Raw genomic sequence first — 19231 nt, 5'->3', positions numbered from 1 at the left:
TTGGGGAGGTGACACTGGTGCTACTAATGCAATGGTTTGAACTCATCCCTGGAAGCACGCTCCATTGTCTCTTGAGACACACAGATGCGGTCCGTGAGTGTGGTGGTGTAGGGGGTATCGGGTGTGGGCCTAGGGCCTAGGAGACCAGGGTCCAAATCGCCACCCAGCCACGAAGCCCGATGTTGGGCCAGTCACCTACCATCTCTCAGCCCAACCCACATCACAGGTTGTGGTGAGGATAATACAGGGAGAGGGAGAGCAAAATATGACACCTTGAACTCCTGAGAGGAAAGGGGGGTTATTAAACAAACAAAAACAAACAAACAATAAATAGCTGCCTGCCCTCCAGTGCTGTAGAGGACACCAATATTGAAGGAAAAGTCAGCTTCTGGAATGAGGCATGTATGGACTTTCACCTCAGGCAGGAGGATGTGTCAGGCAGGTTTATATGAGTGCAGAGGACCCTTCAGATAACCTGGTCCCAAACAAAGGTTTAAAGGTCAGTGGCAACACCGTAAACTGGGGTCAGAATCAAATAGGTAAGCAACATAACTGGTGCAAACAGGTCCCGTGTGACCCAAGCATTTTAGCTCCCACATATGCCACCAAATAAAGTTTCTGAACTGTCTTCAAGGGTTACACCATGTGAAGCACATTGCAGTAATCTAACCCCATCCTGTATCACTGAGGCAAGGCATGCCGTCTCTTTAGTAAGGCCACAGACGTTGTTAGTAAGACATGGCTGAAGATGTTGTTCCACCCCAAAGAGTGCCAAGCCGATGACCCCCCCCCACCGCAAGCTGCTTGCCTGACCCTTTAGGGGGAGTGCAGCCCCGCCCAAGCCAGTTGCACACCCCACAGGATTGCTCAGCAAATACCAACAATCCCACTTCTAGAAGCAGCGAGACTTAGGGCTTAACTTTTATTTTTTTATGGGAATATTATAGTCTGTGAGAGTGAAATATGCTAAAATATATGGTGATGGATGGGCGGGAATTGAACATAAGTCTGTTTGGATAGTCTGTTTCTACAGTGGTGCTTTACCCCCTGCTTCCCCACCCCAAGCTAGTTTTAGTCAGTGATGCTGCTGTAAATTTGTGGCTGGGATCAGAAGGCCTTCATAATTGTAGGAAGGCAAAGATTAGGTGAGGATTGTCTGATGTAGGCTTATGATTTAGAAGCAGCTATGCTCCATTTTTGCCAGATATCTGGAGGCAAGATGGAGCATGAACAGAGTGGTCCTCTGGTGCAAGACATTATAAGCAACAGAATTTGGAGACATAATTTGCTTCCACTGCAGCTAACTACCAGGTGCGTCTTTTTTTGCGAATCAGTGGTGGCTTCTTGGGAGTGGATGGTTGCTTCTTGGGAGCTTTGGCTGGTTTCATGGGAGCTGGAGGTGATTTTTTGGGAGCTTTGGGTGGTTTTTTGGGAGCTTTGGGTGGTTTCTTGGGAGCTTTGGGTGGTTTCTTGGGAGTTTTGGGTGGTTTCTTGGGAGTTTTGGGTGGTTTCTTGGGAGCTGGAGTTGATTTTTTGGGAACTGGAGGTGATTCCTTGGTAGTTTTGGCTGGTTTCTTGGGAGCTTTGACTGGTTTCATGGGAGCTGGAGGTGATTTTTTGGGAGCTTTGGGTGGTTTCTTGGGAACTGGAGGTGATTTTTTGGGAACTGGAGGTGATTTTTTGGGAGCTTTGGGTAATTTCTTGGGAGCCTTGGGTGATTTCTTGGGAGCTTTGGGTGGTTTCTTGGGAGCTGGAGTTGATTTTTTGGGAACTGGAGGTGATTCCTTGGGAGTTTTGGTTGGTTTCTTGGGAGCTTTGGGTGGTTTCTTGGGAGCTGATGTTGGTTTTTTGGGAACTGGAGGCAATTCCTTGGGAACTTTGGGTGGTTTCTTGGGAGCTGGAGCTGGTTTCTTGCGAGTTTTGGGTGGTTTCTTGGGAGTTGGAGTTGGTTTCTTGGGAGTGGGAGGTTTGAGAGTAGTGGGTGTTTCCTCGGGAGTTGTGATTAGATTTTGGGGAGTGGGTGGCAACTTATTGGGAGCTGGGAGTGGTCTCTCAGCAACTGGAGGCAGTGTTTCAGGAACTTCTTCAGGTGCCCTCTCAAGAGTTTCCTTCTTCTTTGGAGGCATTTGGTATATTATGGAGCGTCTCCCTCCCATCGGATTGATTATCTTCATTGCCAGGTAGCCCTGAAGGGGGAAAAACAGGTAATAGCATTCCACCCAACTGCCCCAATTTTACTGGGATATCATGGATTTACAGAAGCCACCTTGGCTTCTGAAAGTAATCCCATTTGTCCCATTTTGGGCACAGTACTATGGCTTCTGTCTGTGGCCCAGGCCACTATCTTTTCCAGAAGCATGCTGATGATGTGCTTCTGGCATGCTGTAGCCTCTGTTTCTACCACCCCATGGCCTTTGCCTGCAGCCACAGGCCGCAGTTGGCAGTGTGGGACAGATGGCCAAGGTAAGGTGGGAGGGGGGCAAGTGGTGGTGGCAGGATGGGGGGAGGCTGATGAACAAATTCCTCTCGGGAAATGTTGCAGCATCAAGCAAAACTGTATTCTCAAAACAACGGACCACAACAGGCTTTCATTGCCTCCAGAGGCCCATTCCTACCGGCAGATGAGACCGGGTTTCAGACAAGCTGGAGAAGCTTTCCTGGACAATTACTTGAGGACACAGTGGAGGCCATGCCCTTGATGCCACATGGGAGGTGTGATTATGCACTTTAATCACTGCTTCCTAGCCCTTGGAACAAGATCTATACCACCAGCACTATAGCAGTCATCTAGCCTGTTTCATTGCACACAACTCCGTAGAATACCAGGGGACATTGCAGGCTCCACAGTCGAAGAGGATACTCAGGAGTGATCATGTCAGTAGTCCTCTGCAATAGTTCTCTTCATTCCATAGTGAGACAACAGCCTCAACAGGATCACCTGCTCTGTCCACCAGAAAGTGCCCCAGAGCATTCAGGAATCCACCAGAATCCATAGCTCTCAGAGGGTTGGACACCTTAATTGCCGAGAGGGATAGCTGCTATGAGTCCAACCTTCTTCAGGACGTGGTCCAACCATAATGATGGAATGACATACCCATTTCCAGATCACTTTTCATTCCTTTTGGAGCAAAGACCAAGTCAAGGGTAGGTCCTTTGTGCATTGGGTTGAAGATGACCTGAGACAGCACCATGGTTGCCATGGAATCCTGAACCAATGACCCAACGGCAGCATTGGCGTGAAAGTTGATGTCACCCAGAATTATCATCTGGGATTCCATCAGCACACTGCTCAAGACTACCTCAGCCAGCTTGGTCAGGGAGGATGTTGTTGGTGCTAGTACACCAACAGCACCCCTAAGTCTCTAAGCCCAAACATGAGATGCAGGCCCTGTAGTCCTGCTCTAAGGCAGAGAGATTTCCCACTGAGGACGAATGAAGCCTGGTGAACTACAGCAACCCCACTCCCAGACAGTCTAGCCTGGATTGATGCTGCACCTAGTGGGGCAGAGCTGGGTAAGATCTAGCAAGGTATGTGGCTGAGCCCAAGCTGCCTGATCCCCTTTGCTCTTCCTGAGCAGACTCACAGGAGCTGCGTAGATGAAGGCTGCGAACAGCAAAATCACCAGCACACAGCAAAGGAAAATCAAGAGCTTCCATTTGCTCTTCTGCCACACAACGAAGTGGATGCTCTTCAGCGGGGCTGTAAACCACAGGAAAGAGGTCTCCGGCCTCCTGGTCACGGGGAGAAGGAAGGGGCAAGAAAAGTTAACCAGATGTTGCCTACAGCAGCTGTCTCCATCTTCCCTGGCTTAAGAACATGGGGAGCTGACGTACACTGAGTTAGACTGTTGGCCCACCTAGTTCTATAAGGTATACATCAGGACCTCTGGGCCTCCAGATGTTGCTTAACTACAACTCCCATAATACCTGCCCATTAGCCACATTTGCCTGGGGGTGTGGGAGTTGTACTTCAGCAACACCTGGAAGGCCAAAGGTTCCCTGCAACTGTTCAACGCCAACTGGCAGCAGCTCTCTAGGGTTTCAGGCAGGGGATGCCCCCAGCAGGGGGGCCAGCTTGAATAAAACAACAATTTTAAAGTCAGTTATAAACAGTTACATGTGTAAAAACAATGCAAACATATAAAAACTATACCATGTAGTTTCAATATGTTTGCATATAAAAACGGGATATCAAGCAGTATCCAGAACAACTTAGCGTCGCTCTTGTGGAAAATTCAAAGGGTGGCTGCACCTAGGTGCCCAGTGCTGCTTAGAGCGGTACCAGTACAGCTAGGAAAGGTCCTCGGGGCCCACACAGATGCCAGGCAGGCATGGGCAGGGAGAGTGCCAGAGGGCACAGTGCTCAGAGCAGGCTAGCCAAACTGGGTGCATGTGGCTCAATTGGTGTAGCTCTCATACAGAAGCCTCCCAGCCACCAAATCTTTGGAAACATGCTCTGCCACAGCCTTTGCCAACCTGGTGCTCTCCAGATGTTTTGGACTGCAGTTCTCATCAGCCCCAGCCAAGCACAGGGCTGCTGGGAGCTATAGCCCCAAACACCTGCAAGGTACTAGATTGGCAAAGGCTTCCTTCTTGACACAATGACATCCCCTTCCCCATTTCTACCTCCCCAGTAGTTCATGCAGCAGGGGGCACTCAGGCGCTGCAGTCTTACTCTGGTGGCTTCAGAACTGGGTTCATGTTGGGCTCCTCTCTTCCTTTCCCAGCTGGCCGCTCTTCAGCCTCCTTTTCTGTCAGCAGCTCCAAGGACATTTCCACCTTGCCCTAAGAGAACGAGAGAGGATGGGCAGAGGGGTTTCCAGGGTGGTATTCAACGGAAAAGAGCAACGACTCAAAATTGCAAAGTGTAACTTCTACTTTCTCCCCACTCCCAACTGGCTGGAGAAACCTGTGGATCAGATTTAGGTGGTGGTGGTGGGGAGGGCAGGGAATGGGGGTGTTAAATTGCATAGCTGAAAGTCATTACACTAGTGTAACTCCTCAACTAAATACCCAATGTATGCATATTTTTCAATAGATGGGGGTGGTTCTTCTGTTCATTGAGGTATCTTCTCTTCCAGCAATTGCATAGAACGGTGTGTCACCATAGTGCCACCATTCTTAATTTGGCATTTCCTGTTAGTCCTGTTCAAGGCACGCCCAGCCTTGAATACTTGGAGGGAAGGAAAGGTGGAGAATGGGACACATAGTACATTTGGAAAACCTTTTGCTATGGCAGAGCTGGGAAGAGTTAGAGAAGGCCCAGAACAAGACAGGCAGAGCTGAGAGCCCTCCAGAGGCTCCACCCACCAGCCCCAGCCAACGTGGCCGTTTTTCACAGTCCAAAACTTCTGAAAGGCTGGCTTAGGAGTTCATGAAGTGAACTCCTCCACTCCCCTCTATTCTACTTGCTATTCTTTGCTCCCCAGACCCAAGTCCCAGCAGGCAGAGGTGTGGTAGATCTGGCCTATGATGCCTTACTGACCGACACGCGAGGCTTGTCCTTCTCAAAGACGATGCAGGGCCACCATCCTCTCATTTCCCTCTGCTTGAACAGGGAGACAGGTTTCCGTTTGCGGCGATGGAAAAAAGAGGTGGAGGTGGTGGCACCGGTGTCCTCCAGCAGCATCTTCACGGTGCAGTCGCGGGGACGCTTGGCGGGGCTAGGCATGCTGTTCAGGTTCAGCTCCAGGATTCCTGCAAGTGGAGCCGGGTGCTCAGTCTCCATGCTTTGTGAAGGTCAGGGACAGATGGCATGTTTGACGGCAGGGGAAGGCAGGGGAACCTCAGGCCAGGGGGGAAATGCAGCCCTCCATCTGGACTCTCTTTAGGCCGCATCCTGGCCACAGCCACAGCCACACTCCCCAGGCCACACCCTGCACCCTCCATGAGTGTCTTTGCCTGGTGTCAGGAGCAAACCAACAATAAATCACACTGTGCAAGTTGAAGCTAACTTTTTATTTGGAAGAACATGATCTGCACAGACTTGGTGGCCTATCAAGCCTAATGAGAACAGCAGCCTGTCCCTGGTAGGTCTTGCCCCATAGTTCAGTTGCCAAGACTGAAAGTCCATCCGTACCCCCCCCCCCCCGGTCATCTGAGTACCCTCCTCTCCAAGGTTTTTCTCAAGCATTTAGAGACTCTGCCTCCACCCTTTTCATGCGTCTTCTGCTTCTGGGAGATCAGGCGGGAGAAGAGCTTATCTCAGCAGAAGGGAGAGACCCCCTTGCTTCTCCAGCAACCTGACTTCTCTGCCTCTTGGCTTCCCTCCTCCCCTGCTCCAGCTCCTGCCTCTGATTCTGGACTTCTGTCTGCCATAGACTCCCTCCAGCTCACTAAGCCCTGTTACCCCTCCAGCTTCCGACACCTGATCCTCCCAGTCTTCTCCCTCATCCCCCTCTGACCACCCATTGCTGTCCCACCACCCCTCCCTTTGCTCTGAGCCTTCTTGCCTTGGAGGTTCCCTCAGCTGGTTCCTCCCACTGCGTCCAACCCGTCCATGATACCTGACTAGAATGCAACTAGGGTCTCTGTTAATGCTTCTTGCATCTCTGGGCGGAGGACAGCGTGGATGTGTGCATATGCACAGGGAACCTCGCTGACTGTACAAGGCAAAATCCAAAGCTATGGCTTTGCCCACAGTTGGCTCTGGCCCTGCCTGCCACTTGCATGTGGCCCCTGGGAGGCTGCCCAGAAGGGAAAGCGGCCCTCAGGGTGAAGAAGCTTCCCCACCCTGAAATAGGACATGGGGTGAAAAGCCTTGTCTTGCCCCCAGGTTCAGGATTCTTTTTACCTATAAAGTCGTCAGCTGAGAACTTGTCATTGTCCCAGATCTGGATGATGAGCTTGGGGGGCACTTTCTGCATGGTCTCGTCAAGGCTCCAGAAATGTTGCTGCAAACAGGATAGGAGAATGTCTGTTGAAATGGGAGACGCATGACAGGCGTCAAGGCAGACCTACTCAAGTCAGGACCAGGTCCACCACACCTGGGAGCTGACGCCGAGGCTGTGGGGCAGGAGCACAGAGGAGGGCAAGCAAGACAACCAGGGGTTGGAAACCAAGCCTTATGAGGGAACTGGGCATGAATAGCCTGGTAAAGAAGAGAGGGAAAGGAGATATGATAGCCATCTATCTAAAGGGCTGTCACATGGAAGAGGGAACAGGCTTGTTTTCTCTGACTCTGGAGGGTAGGTCTCAAACCAATGGAGATCTTGACCATTAGGAAGCACTTTCTGACAGTAAGAGCTGTTTGACCGTGGAACTGTCTCCCTCGGGAGGTGGAGGACTCTCCTTCCTTAGAGGTGTTTAAGCAGAGGTTGGATGACCATCTGTCATGTATAATCTCGTTGAGATTCCTGCATTGCAGGGGTTGGACTAGATGGCCCTCAGTGTCCGTCCTAACCCTACAATTCTATGATTCTATAATTAACAGCATTAAACAGTGCTTTCCAGAGAAAGGAGTGTGGTAAAGCACTTGCCTGACACTAGGTGGCAGCACCAACTTGGAGTATTCTTTGAAGTTTATTAGCTAGAGATGCCGGCCAGTTGCTCCAGGGCTATCACTGGAGGAAGCACATTGGGCCCCCTGACTATTTTCACAGAAATTTAGATGAACCGTCATTAAGCTGACTAGGGACATGGATCATATTCCTGGTGATGAAGCAAAGTTTTAGTTTGCTTGCAACAAAAACAACCGTTGTGTGTTGTGCTGGGATGACTCTCAAAATTCACAAGTGACATGCCAAATCAACAACAACAACAACAGTATTAAAGTAAACTGATGAAATGGAGAGGGAATTGTTTCAGGATGAAGCAACAAGGGGGGAAATGTGCATTGTGAAAAATTAACTAAGGCTCATGCCGCTGCCGGATTTCGATCTGTGGCCTGGGACTATTGGGAAAGAAGGAATTGGCAACAGCAACCAGAATGGAATCTTACTTTTGATGATATGTTCAGCGCACAATGTTGTTATTACCAACACACTCGTTCAACAACAACAACAACAAAATTAAAACATCTTGGAGGCATCCTTGGTCAAACCACGGGCACCTCTTAGACTATGTTATTGTCCGTGCTAAAGATCGCCGTGATGTGCTCCTTACCAGAGCTATGATGAGCGCTGACGACTGCTGAACAGATCACCAACTGATACACTCCATGATGGCTCTCAAGATTATACCTCAATGCAGGCTTCAAGGAAGGAAACCAAGGTGCAAAATGAACACTCAAGCCCTTCAAGATCCCATTAAGCAGGATTGCTTCCAGACAACTCTTAAGGACCATCTGCTTTCAGAATTCCCTGATAACATTGAGGAACACTGGACCAAGGTAAAAACATCCATTATTGCAGCCTGTGAACAAACTATTGGATACCAAACCAAAACACCGGGACTGGTTTGATGAGAATGACAGTGAGATTGGACGCATGATTGACAAGAAAAGGAAGGCCTTTCAGATCTGGCAAAGAGATAGAAACTGTGCCACTAAGAAAGAAACCTATGCCAATGCTAAGGCTGAGGTTCAAAGAAGAACCAGAGAACTACAAAACACCTGGTGGATAAAAAAAAAAAAGCTCAAGAGATCCAGCACTTAGCCAGCACTCATGATACACAGAGTTTCTTTAAAGCCACAAAGACCATCTATGGGCTAGTAAATCATGGCATATGCCCCCTACACTCAACACATGGTGGTGGTGTTGTTTAGTCGTGTCCGACTCTTCGTGACCCCATGGACCGGAGCACGCCAGGCACTTCTGTCCTCCACTGCCTCCCGCAGTTTGATCAAACTCATGCTGGTAGCTTCAAGAACACCATCCAACCATCTCATCCTCTGTCGTCCCCTTCTCCTTGTGCCCTCCATCTTTCCCAACATCAGGGTCTTTTCCAGGGAGTCTTCTCTTCTCATGAGGTGGCCAAAGTATTGGAGCCTCAGCTTCATGATTTGTCCTTCCAGTGAGCACTCAGGGCTGATTTCCATAAAAATGGAGAGGTTTGATCTTCTTGCAGTCCATGGGACTCTCAAGAGTCTCCTCCAGCACCATAATTCAAAAGCATCAATTCTTCGGTGATCAGCCTTCTTTATGGTCCAGCTCTCACTTCCATACATCACTACTGGGAAAACCATAGCTTTTGTTATACGGACCTTTGTTGGCAAGGTGATGTCTCTACTTTTTAAGATGCTGTCTAGGTTTGTCATTGCTTTTCTCCCAAGAAGCAGGCGTCTTTTAATTTCGTGACTGCTGTCACCATCTGCAGTGATCATGGAGCCCAAGAAAGTAAAATCTCTTACTGCCTCCATTTCTTCCCCTTCTATTTGCCAGGAGGTGATGGGACCAGTGGCCATGATCTTCGTTTTTTTGATGTTAAGCTTCAGACCATATTTTGCGCTCTCCTCTTTCACCCTCAATAAAAGGTTCTTTAATTCCTCCTCACTTTCTGCCATCAAGGTTGTGTCATCTGCATATCTGAGGTTGTTGATATTTCTTCCGGCAATCTTATTTCCGGCTTGGGATTCATCCAGCCCAGCCTTTCACATGATGAATTCTGCATATAAGTTAAATAAGCAGTCGTACTCCTTTCCCAATTTTGAACCAATCAGTTGTTCCATATCCAGTTCTAACTGTAGCTTCTTGTCCCACATAGAGATTTCTCAGGAGACAGATGAGGTGATCAGGCACTCCCATTTCTTTAAGAACTTGCCATAGTTTGCTGTGGTCGACACAGTTAAAGGCTTTTGCATAGTCAATGAAGCAGAAGTAGATGTCTTTCTGGAACTCTCTAGCTTTCTCCATAATCCAGCGCATGTTTGCAATTTGGTCTCTGGTTCCTCTGCCTGTTCTAAATCCAGATTGCACTTCTGGGAGTTCTCGGTGCACATACTGCCTGAGCCCTCCTTGTAGAATTTTAAGCATTTAAGCATTTAAGAATTTTAAACAGATGGTACCACACTTCTAAAAGATAAAGAAGCTGGAAATAGCATTACCAGCATCCCCTTAACTGTAACTTCCCTGTAGCTGCTGAGATCCTCTCACAAATTCTGCAAAAACAAATTAGAGATGAGCTTGCAGTATCTCCAAATCTGGGTGAGTTATGTACAGCTATTAACCAAATGAAAAACAACAAAGCCAGTGAACCTGATGGGATACCTGCTGAAGTCTTCAAAGTGGGTGGAATTGAACTTACGCAACAACTTCACAAGCTCATCGAAAAAGTGTGATAGAACTGATTGCAGAAACTATCGAGGCATCTCTCTGTTAGCTGTAGCCGACAAAATTCTTGCAAGGATCTTAGCAAACTGTATCTTAACAATATTCAAGGTGACCCTTCCTGAATCCCAAAATGGTTTTCGGCCTTCTAGGGGGACAGTGGACATGATTTACACCGCTCGACAGCTTCAAGAAAAATGCAGAGAGCAAAACCAACCCATGTATATGGCGTTTATTGACCTGACTAAGGCCTTCAACAATGTAAATCACAATGACCTGTGGACTGTTCTTCTGAAAATTGGCTGCCCAGATAAATTTGTGAACATCATTCAGCTCCTCCATGATAAGGGAGAAATGTGCTAAGAGGAAGGCACATTTGGCAAACCCTCACTGTGATCAACTCCTTCCTGGAAACCAATGTCCCCACTGTGGAAGGACGCGTGGATCCAGAATTAGCCTCCACAGTCACTTACAGACTCCTTGTTAAAACCGTGTTCATGGAAGACAATCTTACTCGGCTACGAGGGATCGCCAAAAAAGATGGAGGAGGAGGAGGAGGAGGAGCTTTCCATATAAAGTGCTTTGTGGGACTGGAGCATCCCCAGAGACAGAGCCCCTGTGTTTCATGAGGCAGCTCCAGATTCTCAGTAGCAGGTAATGGGAAAGATCCCCTGTCTGCCAGAGAACCCAGAGAGCTCTTGCCACTAAATGCAGATCAGGGTTTAGGAGCCTTTTTCAGTTCAAGGGCCAAATTCCTTAAAAACCAGTCCGTTTTTTTTTTTTTTTTTTTGGGGGGGGGGTTAGAATATGTCACGTGAAAGCCAATGTTATTATTCCACACTTTCCAGGGCATTTTCCTGTCACTTCCTTTATTGCAAAAAGTCTGATCTTTTGGGGGTAGTGGTTTTATTTACTTATTTGTTGCATGGGACCTCCTAACCAGCTGTGATTGCTGCTACATGACTGAAACCCACTAGAAAATAGCAACAGCTTGGAAGTGCCCTGCATCTGAAGACTATAAGTGCTATTAAATTTACATGGACTAAGTGTGCCAGAATATGAATGAGAGTATCCATTAAAATGATGTGTGCACCACAGAGAGCCTTTCAATGTGCCTCTGATTATCCTTCAGCAGATGATATGCAGAGAGATATTTTCTGTGAACCACCCTGAGACCTCCAGGTATAGGGCAGTATATTAATTCAAGAAATAATAATATAATCATAATCTCTTGAGTTGGATTTGCCAGATGGAGGATAGGAAGGCTTTGCTGGTTGTCCATACACAGCCCTCCTTCATTCATTCATTCAAGTTTAACAAAATTTATGTACTACTTAGTCAAAACAAACAATAATAATCAAAGCAGTTTGCATAAATGAATATAAAATATTCACAAGAAAACACCAATAATATAAACTGGTTTTAAAAACAAATAGAAATATTAAAATGTTAAAATGGGAGAAAACAACTACACACTATAAATTGGCATGTCTGTCTAGGTGTGGCCTATGCCAAAAGGATTTTTTTAAAGCAGGCATCAACAAGAGTGCAGCAAAGGTGCCTACAGAGTTCCAAAGAACAGGTGCTGCCACACATTAAGAGACTGATTCCTTGCAAGTGCAGAGCAGGCATGATATGTCAATTGTAAAGGTGCCAGTTCTGGCGGTCCACGTGGTTGAGGGCGCTCCTGTGGGGTAAGGTAAGCTTTGAGGAAGCCAAGGCAACCTCCCTTTTTCTAAATTGGAGCAATGATCTGTTTCAGTTTCCACTTACCTTCTTGGTGAGAACGCAGACCTGCTCCATGGGCAGGTACTCCAAGGTAAACACAAAGCGCCAGTTGAAGTTGCCTTCTCCTGTCAGGGACCTATAATGGATATCTGTCTTCTGCTTGTCCTCCTCCAGGCCATCCATCCACCTGGAACCAGGGCAAAGGAGATGCTGGAGTTGTTCATAGGAACTCTTTTGCCCCATCCCAGATTCTAGGGCACACTTGGGTACATTGGCAATAAAAAGCTGCACCATCTAGTCCCGCTGGCAGCTTTGGGAGAGATGTCCCTCTTCCTCCATGACCCTTAGGCAAGGGACAGGCGGGAGCTGAATGCAGAGCAAAAAGTCCAGGTTCCCCTGACATCTCTGCTGCTGGAGCGTATCATCCAGCCCAATCTTCCCCAACCTGAGGCCTTCTGGACTCCAACTCCCATCAGCCTCAGCAACACAAGGCCATACAGGCTGGTGATGATGGGAGTTGCATTCCAGAACATCTAGAGGACACTAGGTTGGCAAAGGCTATTTTTCACCCCTTTAAGGTGCCAGAAAACTCATCTTTTTTTTCTTGCATTAGACTATTGGGGCAACCCTTTTTGAAGGCTGATGGGAGTTGCAGTTCAGCTACAAATGTGGCAGAGGAGCAAAGGTTCTCTATACCAGGAGAAGGAGAAAGTTCTGGTGCACAAGTTGATGCAGAAGCACCAGCCAAATCTTTAGCTACTAGTCTCTCCTTTGTGAACTGCTGCTTCATTTGATTATAGAATGATAGAGTTGGAAGAGACCACAAGGGCCATCGAGTCCAACCCCCTGCCAAGCAGGAAACACCATCAGAGCACTCCTGACATATGGTTGTCAAGCCTCTGCTTAAAGACCTCCAAAGAAGGAGACTCCACCACACTCCTTGGCAGCAAATTCCACTGTCAAACAGCTCTTACTGTCAGGAAGTTCTTCCTAATGTTTAGGTGGAATCTTCTTTCTTGTAGTTTGGAACCATTGCTCCGTGTCCGCTTCTCTGGAGCAGCAGAAAACAACCTTTCTCCCTCCTCTATGTGACATCCTTTTATATATTTGAACATGGCTATCATATCACCCCTTAACCTCCTCTTCTCCAGGCTAAACATGCCCAGCTCCCTTAGCCGTTCCTCATAAGGCAGCATTTCCAGGCCTTTGACCATTTTGGTTGCCCTCCTCTGGACACGTTCCAGTTTGTCAGTGTCCTTCTTGAACTGTGGTGCCCAGAACTGGACACAGTACTCCAGGTGAGGTCTGACCAGAGCAGAATACAGTGGCACTATTACTTCCCTTGATCTAGATGCTATACTCCTATTGATGCAGCCCAGAATTGCATTGGCTTTTTTAGCTGCCGCGTCACACTGCTGGCTCATGTCAAGTTTGTGGTCAACCAAGACTCCTAGATCCTTTTCACATGTACTGCTCTCAAGCCAGGTGTCACCCATCTTGTATTTGTGCCTCCCATTTTTTTTTGCCCAAGTGCAATACTTTACATGTCTCCCTGTTAAAATTCATCTTGTTTGTTTTGGCCCAGTTCTCTAATCTGTCAAGGTCGTTTTGAAGTGTGATCCTGTCCTCTGGGGTGTTAGCCACCCCTCCCAGTTTGGTGTCATCTGCAAATTTGATCAGGATGCCCTTGAGTCCATCATCCAAGTCGTTGATAAAGATGTTGAATAAGACCGGGCCCAAGACAGAACCCTGTGCCACCCCACTAGTCACTCTTCTCCAGGATGAAGAGGAACCATTGATGAGCACCCTTTGGGTTCGGTCAGTCAGCCAGTTACAAATCCACTGAGTGGTAGCATAGTCAAGACCGCATTTTACCAGCTTCTTTACGAGAATATCATGGGGCACCTTGTCAAATGCCTTGCTGAAATCAAGGTAGGCTACATCCACTGCGTTCCCTTCATCTACCAGGCTTGTAATTCTGTCAAAAAACGAGATCAGGTTAATCTGACATGACTTATTTTTCAGAAATCCATGCTGACTATTGGTGATCACAGCATTCCTTTCTAGGTGCTCACAGACTGTTTGCTTAATTATCTGCTCCAGAATCTTCCCTGGTATTGATGTCAGACTGACTGGGCGGTAATTATTTGGGTCCCCTCTTTCCCCCTTTTTGAAAATAGGGACAACATTTGCCCTCCTCCAGTCTGCCAGGACTTCGCCTGTTCTCCAGGAATTCTCAAAGATGACTGCCAGTGGTTCCGAGATCACATCTGCCAGTTCTTTTAATACTCTTGGATGCAGTTCATCTGGCCCTGGAGACTTGAATACATCTAGACTAGCCAAGTATTCTTGTACTATCTCCTTAGTTATTCTGGGCTGTGTTTCCTCTGCTGAATCATTTGCTCCAAATTCTTCAGGTCGGGCATTGTTTTCTTTATCGGAGAAGACTGAGGCAAAGAACGCATTGAGGAGTTCAGCTCTTTCTGTGTCCCCTATTTGCATTTCACCATCTTCTCCTCTGAGTGACCCCACTGTTTCTTTCTTCTTCCTTTTGCTACGAACATACCCATAAAAGCCTTTTTTGTTGCTTCTAACCTCTCTAGCAAGCCTGAGTTCATTCTGTGCTTTAGCTTTTCTGACTTTGTGTCTACATGTGCTGGCTATTTGTTTGAATTCCTCTTTGGTGGTTCCCCCCTTTTCCATTTTTTGTACACATCCTTTTTTAATCTTAACTCAGTTAAAAGTTCTTTAGATAGCCACCCTGGCTTCTTTAGGCACCTTTCATGTTTCCGTCTCATTGGTATTGCCTGAAGTTGTGCTTTTACTATCTCCCTCTTAACAAACTCCCAGCCATCATGAACTCCCTTTCCTTTTAGTATTACTGTCCATGGGATCTCACCCAGCACTTCCCTAAGTTTTATGATTGTTGTGAACCACCTTGGTTCTTTGGAGAAAAGCAACACAATTGATGAATGAATTCATGAATGGTTTTGTTATGCAAATAGGGCTATAACAATTTGGGAATCATGGAGCTGACACCTCAAAGGAAATATGGCTAGGGCTGATAGATAGCTCTCCATCTGCAAATAAGACCAGTTGTTGGTCACTTGCCACCACAGGAGCTGGGCTGCCATAAACCTTCTGCCTCTGTTCTCTCGTACCCTTTCACATAGATGTCACTCATCCTGTCTCCAAAAATGTTGGTGTCTTCCAGATCCACATCCTTGGTGTTCCAGATGATGCAGCGAAGTTCGTGCCTACAGAGGAGACGAACAGGAGAGTCTTGGTGCTACTGGGAGGGTGCTTAAAGGGATTCTTCTTCCTGCTATATACAACAGGAAGGCTAACAAGGGCAGGCTAACAAGGACTTTTACTGGAAAACTTTCTGTGCAACCCCGCTCTAGTCCAGTGTGGAGATGCCAGTGGGGTTTGGAGCTGGAACCTTCTGAATGCAAAGCAAATGCTCTAGCACTGAGTTGTAGCCCTTCCCTAAGAGCAGGGGCGCCACCAGTAGATGCCTTTGTGAACCAGCTTCCCCCTTGTGTCATGCTCTGGGATTAGAAACAATGACAAGTATGCAACAGCGGACACGGGGTGGTCAGATCCAGCATCCACGTCCACCTGCACCCTGACACTCTCATTCAACCATCCTGAAAATGTGCTACGCGGGTGCAAATAGTTCTGGGTCTTTAAAAGGGTTGGGATGGCAGTGTTTGGTGCACCTACTTCTTGGGCTTCCTTGGGGTGATGTCAAAAGGAGGTCCTGGCTCACCTATGTTTTCTGGGAAGATGTCAACCCACATCTGTACTTTCCCCTGGATATGAAGAGAGGCACATTCTTAATGTTTTTCAGTTGGTACTTCAGTGATGTACATAAAGTATAGTCACAAAACAGACAGTGAACGTAACGAGATAAAAAAACAACCACCACATCCTCCTCCCTATGCCGGAAACCAGGCAAGTAATTGTATTCTCATGTATACTCACTGTTGCCTATTTCATTCATTTTCTCTGCTGTTCTTGCAGGGACCTTACAGAGCATATTGCCAGGATAATGTCACCATTTTAACTGGCCAGAAGAGACTGAGATGTCCAAGGAAAAAGTTAGGAGCAGAAACATAACAATAGCATCCGGATTTGTGCTGATGCTGGTGACAAGGTGTTTTGTAAACCTGATATGTTGGCCTATGTGATAAACTGCCACCAAACAGCCTGCAATGCAGCTGGTTTCTTTTTCCCCTTCAAGATTGCTACATCACATCTTATTTCTTCAGCAATTGCTAACTTCCAGACTTTCTTAAGCCACAATTCTAGTTCAGTGCCCTGCGAGGTCCTCCAGGTTTGGGCTATAGGGCACAAGATTTATAAAGGAATCTGCAAATTCAGACCTGCAGGCAAGAAGGCTGGTCTTTCTTTCCAATTCCAGTGTGTGCCACTCTGCTTCAAAAGGCAGGTTCCATTTCATCTACCAGCACCTATTTAGGATATTACAGTACTTCAGCTTGTCTGAAATGTCTCCTGGGGGTCAGTGCCAAACTTATCCTTGCCTCCTGCAGCCAAATGGGGAGGAAATGGGTCTGGGGCAGGAGTATTTAGGGTAACATCTACTACACTGAAACCAGCTTCAACTCCCACCCAAAGAACCCTGGGAATTGTAGTTCTGTTGGATGACTGATTTCTCACAAAACTATAATTTAGTGTTCTTTGGAGTAATCCATGACATATACTGGGTTCAACCAGATGCAGATTTTCTTGGGCACCATTAAAATTGCTGGTTGTGAGGCAAAATGGCCTGGGACCATCTTGGCTGAAGGATCAAGTTTTCCTGCACAAACCAACCCAAGTCTTGAGATCTTCTTGAAAGGTCCCCATCTCAGTCCTGCCTAAGGCATCTAGACAGCATCTAAAGATACTGTTTAAGGCATGTTTGGCAAGGGTGCAATGAGAGGCCTTTCTCACTCACTGGCTGGGCCTTACCTCTGGGATTCTCTCCTTAGGGTCTCTGCAGAAGACCTATTTATCAGGCATTCATCCTGATCCTCCTGCACAAAGCTTATGTGGAAATTAGATTCTACCTGGCCTTTATTTGAACATCTGATTTGCTCATGGGATGCTTATATGCCTTCCTGTTAATCACTTGTTCATTCCACACTTTTCAGTGCATTTCTCCATTACATTCCCAGCACAGAAAGCCAGGTCACATCCACACCATAAATTACCCCAAAGAATCCCAGGAACTGTAGTTGAACACCTCAAAGAGCTCCCACTCCCAACACTCTTAGCACACCACCAGTGGCATAGCATGGGGGTGCAGGGGGGGCCGGCCGCACCGGGCGCAACATCTGGGGGTTAGGGTTAGGGTGCGCAAATCAACGGGTTAGGGTGCGCAAATTACTTGCCTTGTCCCAGGTGCTGACAACCCACGCTACGCCACTGCACACCACAGCTCTCAATATACTTCAGTAGAAGCCATGCACTTTAAATATGTGATATGGATTCCTCTTTAGTTTCTTTCTTAAAGTGGATTTCTCATACAAGGGCAACAAAACTCTTGAATCTACTTTAATTACAGAAACCTAAATTTTGTGGCATGCACGGGAATCCCCCCCCTCAAAACACTGGCTGCCTGGAGGCTTCCTCGGAGGTTGGCTTAGATTCCTCTCTGATGTCCTCCTACTATTGGGCAAATGTATTTTTAAATTTAGAAATGCTTTTGGTTTGTCAAGCTGCCTTGGCTTTTTAAATGCATGGCTTTCTTTAATATCCTTTAACAGGGCAGTTCTTGTTGGTTTCACCTGTTCTTATTTTATCATCACACACTTTTAAAAATGGGTTTATAGCATTTTTAAAAATCATAACCATCATCACTTGATAAGCCACTTTGAATGCTTTGCATAGAAAGGTTGGATATATATTGCAATTATAATAAATGAACAGTAAGTCGGACCTGCAGGAAAATCTTGCTGACAGATGTGCTTCTGTTCAGATTTCTAGCCAGCCACCCCTTTTACAGGATGCTATTCTTTTCTGTCCCTCCATCAACTCCCAGCATTCTGGGGTTTAGCCAACCAACTTCTACTCAGTGAGACCCATTGAAATTAATGAACATAATGAACATGCCTATTAATTTCAATGGGTCTATGCTGAGCACAACTGGCTGTGGACACAGTCTTTGCCCGCTGAGTATGCTCAGTCCTTATTGTGTTGTTTTGGAGACTTCTTGCCCCCGATCCTTGGGATGAAGTGCTCTTCTGAGTGGATGGTACTGTTTGGGCTACGTAAGTGTCAGCACTTGAAGAATGAGTTTGCTGTAGTTTTATGTAGGATAAATGAACATGTCAGCCAAGTGTGTAGCTGCTCTAAGCTTCCCACCTGTGAAGGGGAGCCAGACTACAAGGGCAAATAGTGAAGCTTCTCTCTTCCAAATGTGTAGGCTCAGCAGCAGCTAACAAGGCATCCTCCAACAGTTGTCAGCTAGGATTCCCATCAGCCCCTGCCAGGGATGGTGGGAGCTGCAGTTCACAGCAACTGGCTACTCCTGGTGCAGTGGGGAAATGGAGGCAGGAAATTTACCTGCTGGATCCCGGGATTGGTAGCGCTGTAGATGCCACGAGTCTCCACGTGTTCAGGCACCAGCCCACAGGTGTGGAGGAGATGGAGAGCCATGCGCTCTTTTGGAGGCCCCAGGAAGCCATGTGACGGTAGTTTAGTCTCTGAAAGGGGAGTGTCAAGTACAATAGAGTCAGCACTTATTCAGCCAAATGTATCACAGGAGCATGAGACTTCCATGCAGGGCAAAGGGGGCCACAATTACAAATACAATCCTGCTCCAAGGCAGCCTGTGTTCTACAATTTATACTCATTGTGCAACATAAGCACATTTGCAGAGTGCTTCTTCTGGGGGAGCATTTTTCCTTGCATTATGCTCTTCCAACAAACCTTTGTGGGGATTTATTGGGTAGGGATTTATTGGATTTATTATTGTTGTTGTTGTTGTTGTTGTTGTCAGGGGCTCAGGAGCAGAGGCACAGGGGAGAGAGGAAATGGAGAGCGAAGGGGAAGAATCTGAGGGCAGCGTAGGGGAGTATGACAGTGGCACGAGAGATTCCATGAGCTTCTCCAGCGAATCAGAAGATTCCCAGAGGGGGGCGCCGAGGGCCAGGGCAAGGGGGGTCCCAGGGGGGATGCACCAGAAGCAAGGGGCCAGCGGGGACTCCCAAAGCAGCAGCGGGAGATCAGGACCAGCTCCCCCACCAGAGCGTAGTGGGGGGGAAGAGTCCCATGTATCAGGTCCAGCG

General features: G+C 47.3%; 1 protein-coding gene across 1 annotated transcript in view; it reads right to left on the bottom strand.

Moving 5' to 3' along the window:
• Window positions 1-908: 908 nt before the first annotated feature.
• Window positions 909-19231, bottom strand: part of FER1L5 (fer-1 like family member 5) — a 96266-nt gene continuing 77943 nt past the window's right edge. The window contains exons 48-56 of the mRNA XM_079988658.1: window positions 18507-18646; window positions 15660-15748; window positions 15095-15190; window positions 11979-12120; window positions 6794-6893; window positions 5486-5697; window positions 4676-4785; window positions 3585-3732; window positions 909-2186 (exon numbers count right to left, since the gene is read on the bottom strand). Coding sequence (XP_079844784.1) covers window positions 1305-2186; window positions 3585-3732; window positions 4676-4785; window positions 5486-5697; window positions 6794-6893; window positions 11979-12120; window positions 15095-15190; window positions 15660-15748; window positions 18507-18646 — 1919 coding nt within the window. The 3' untranslated portion in view covers window positions 909-1304. The remainder of the gene's footprint in view (window positions 2187-3584; window positions 3733-4675; window positions 4786-5485; window positions 5698-6793; window positions 6894-11978; window positions 12121-15094; window positions 15191-15659; window positions 15749-18506; window positions 18647-19231) is intronic.

This window comes from Podarcis cretensis (assembly GCF_951804945.1).
Source record: "Podarcis cretensis genome assembly, chromosome: 8".
NCBI lineage: Eukaryota > Metazoa > Chordata > Lepidosauria > Squamata > Lacertidae > Podarcis > Podarcis cretensis.
The sequence above is the reverse complement of the archived record's forward strand: the minus strand, read 5'-3'. Positions and strand labels throughout refer to the sequence as shown.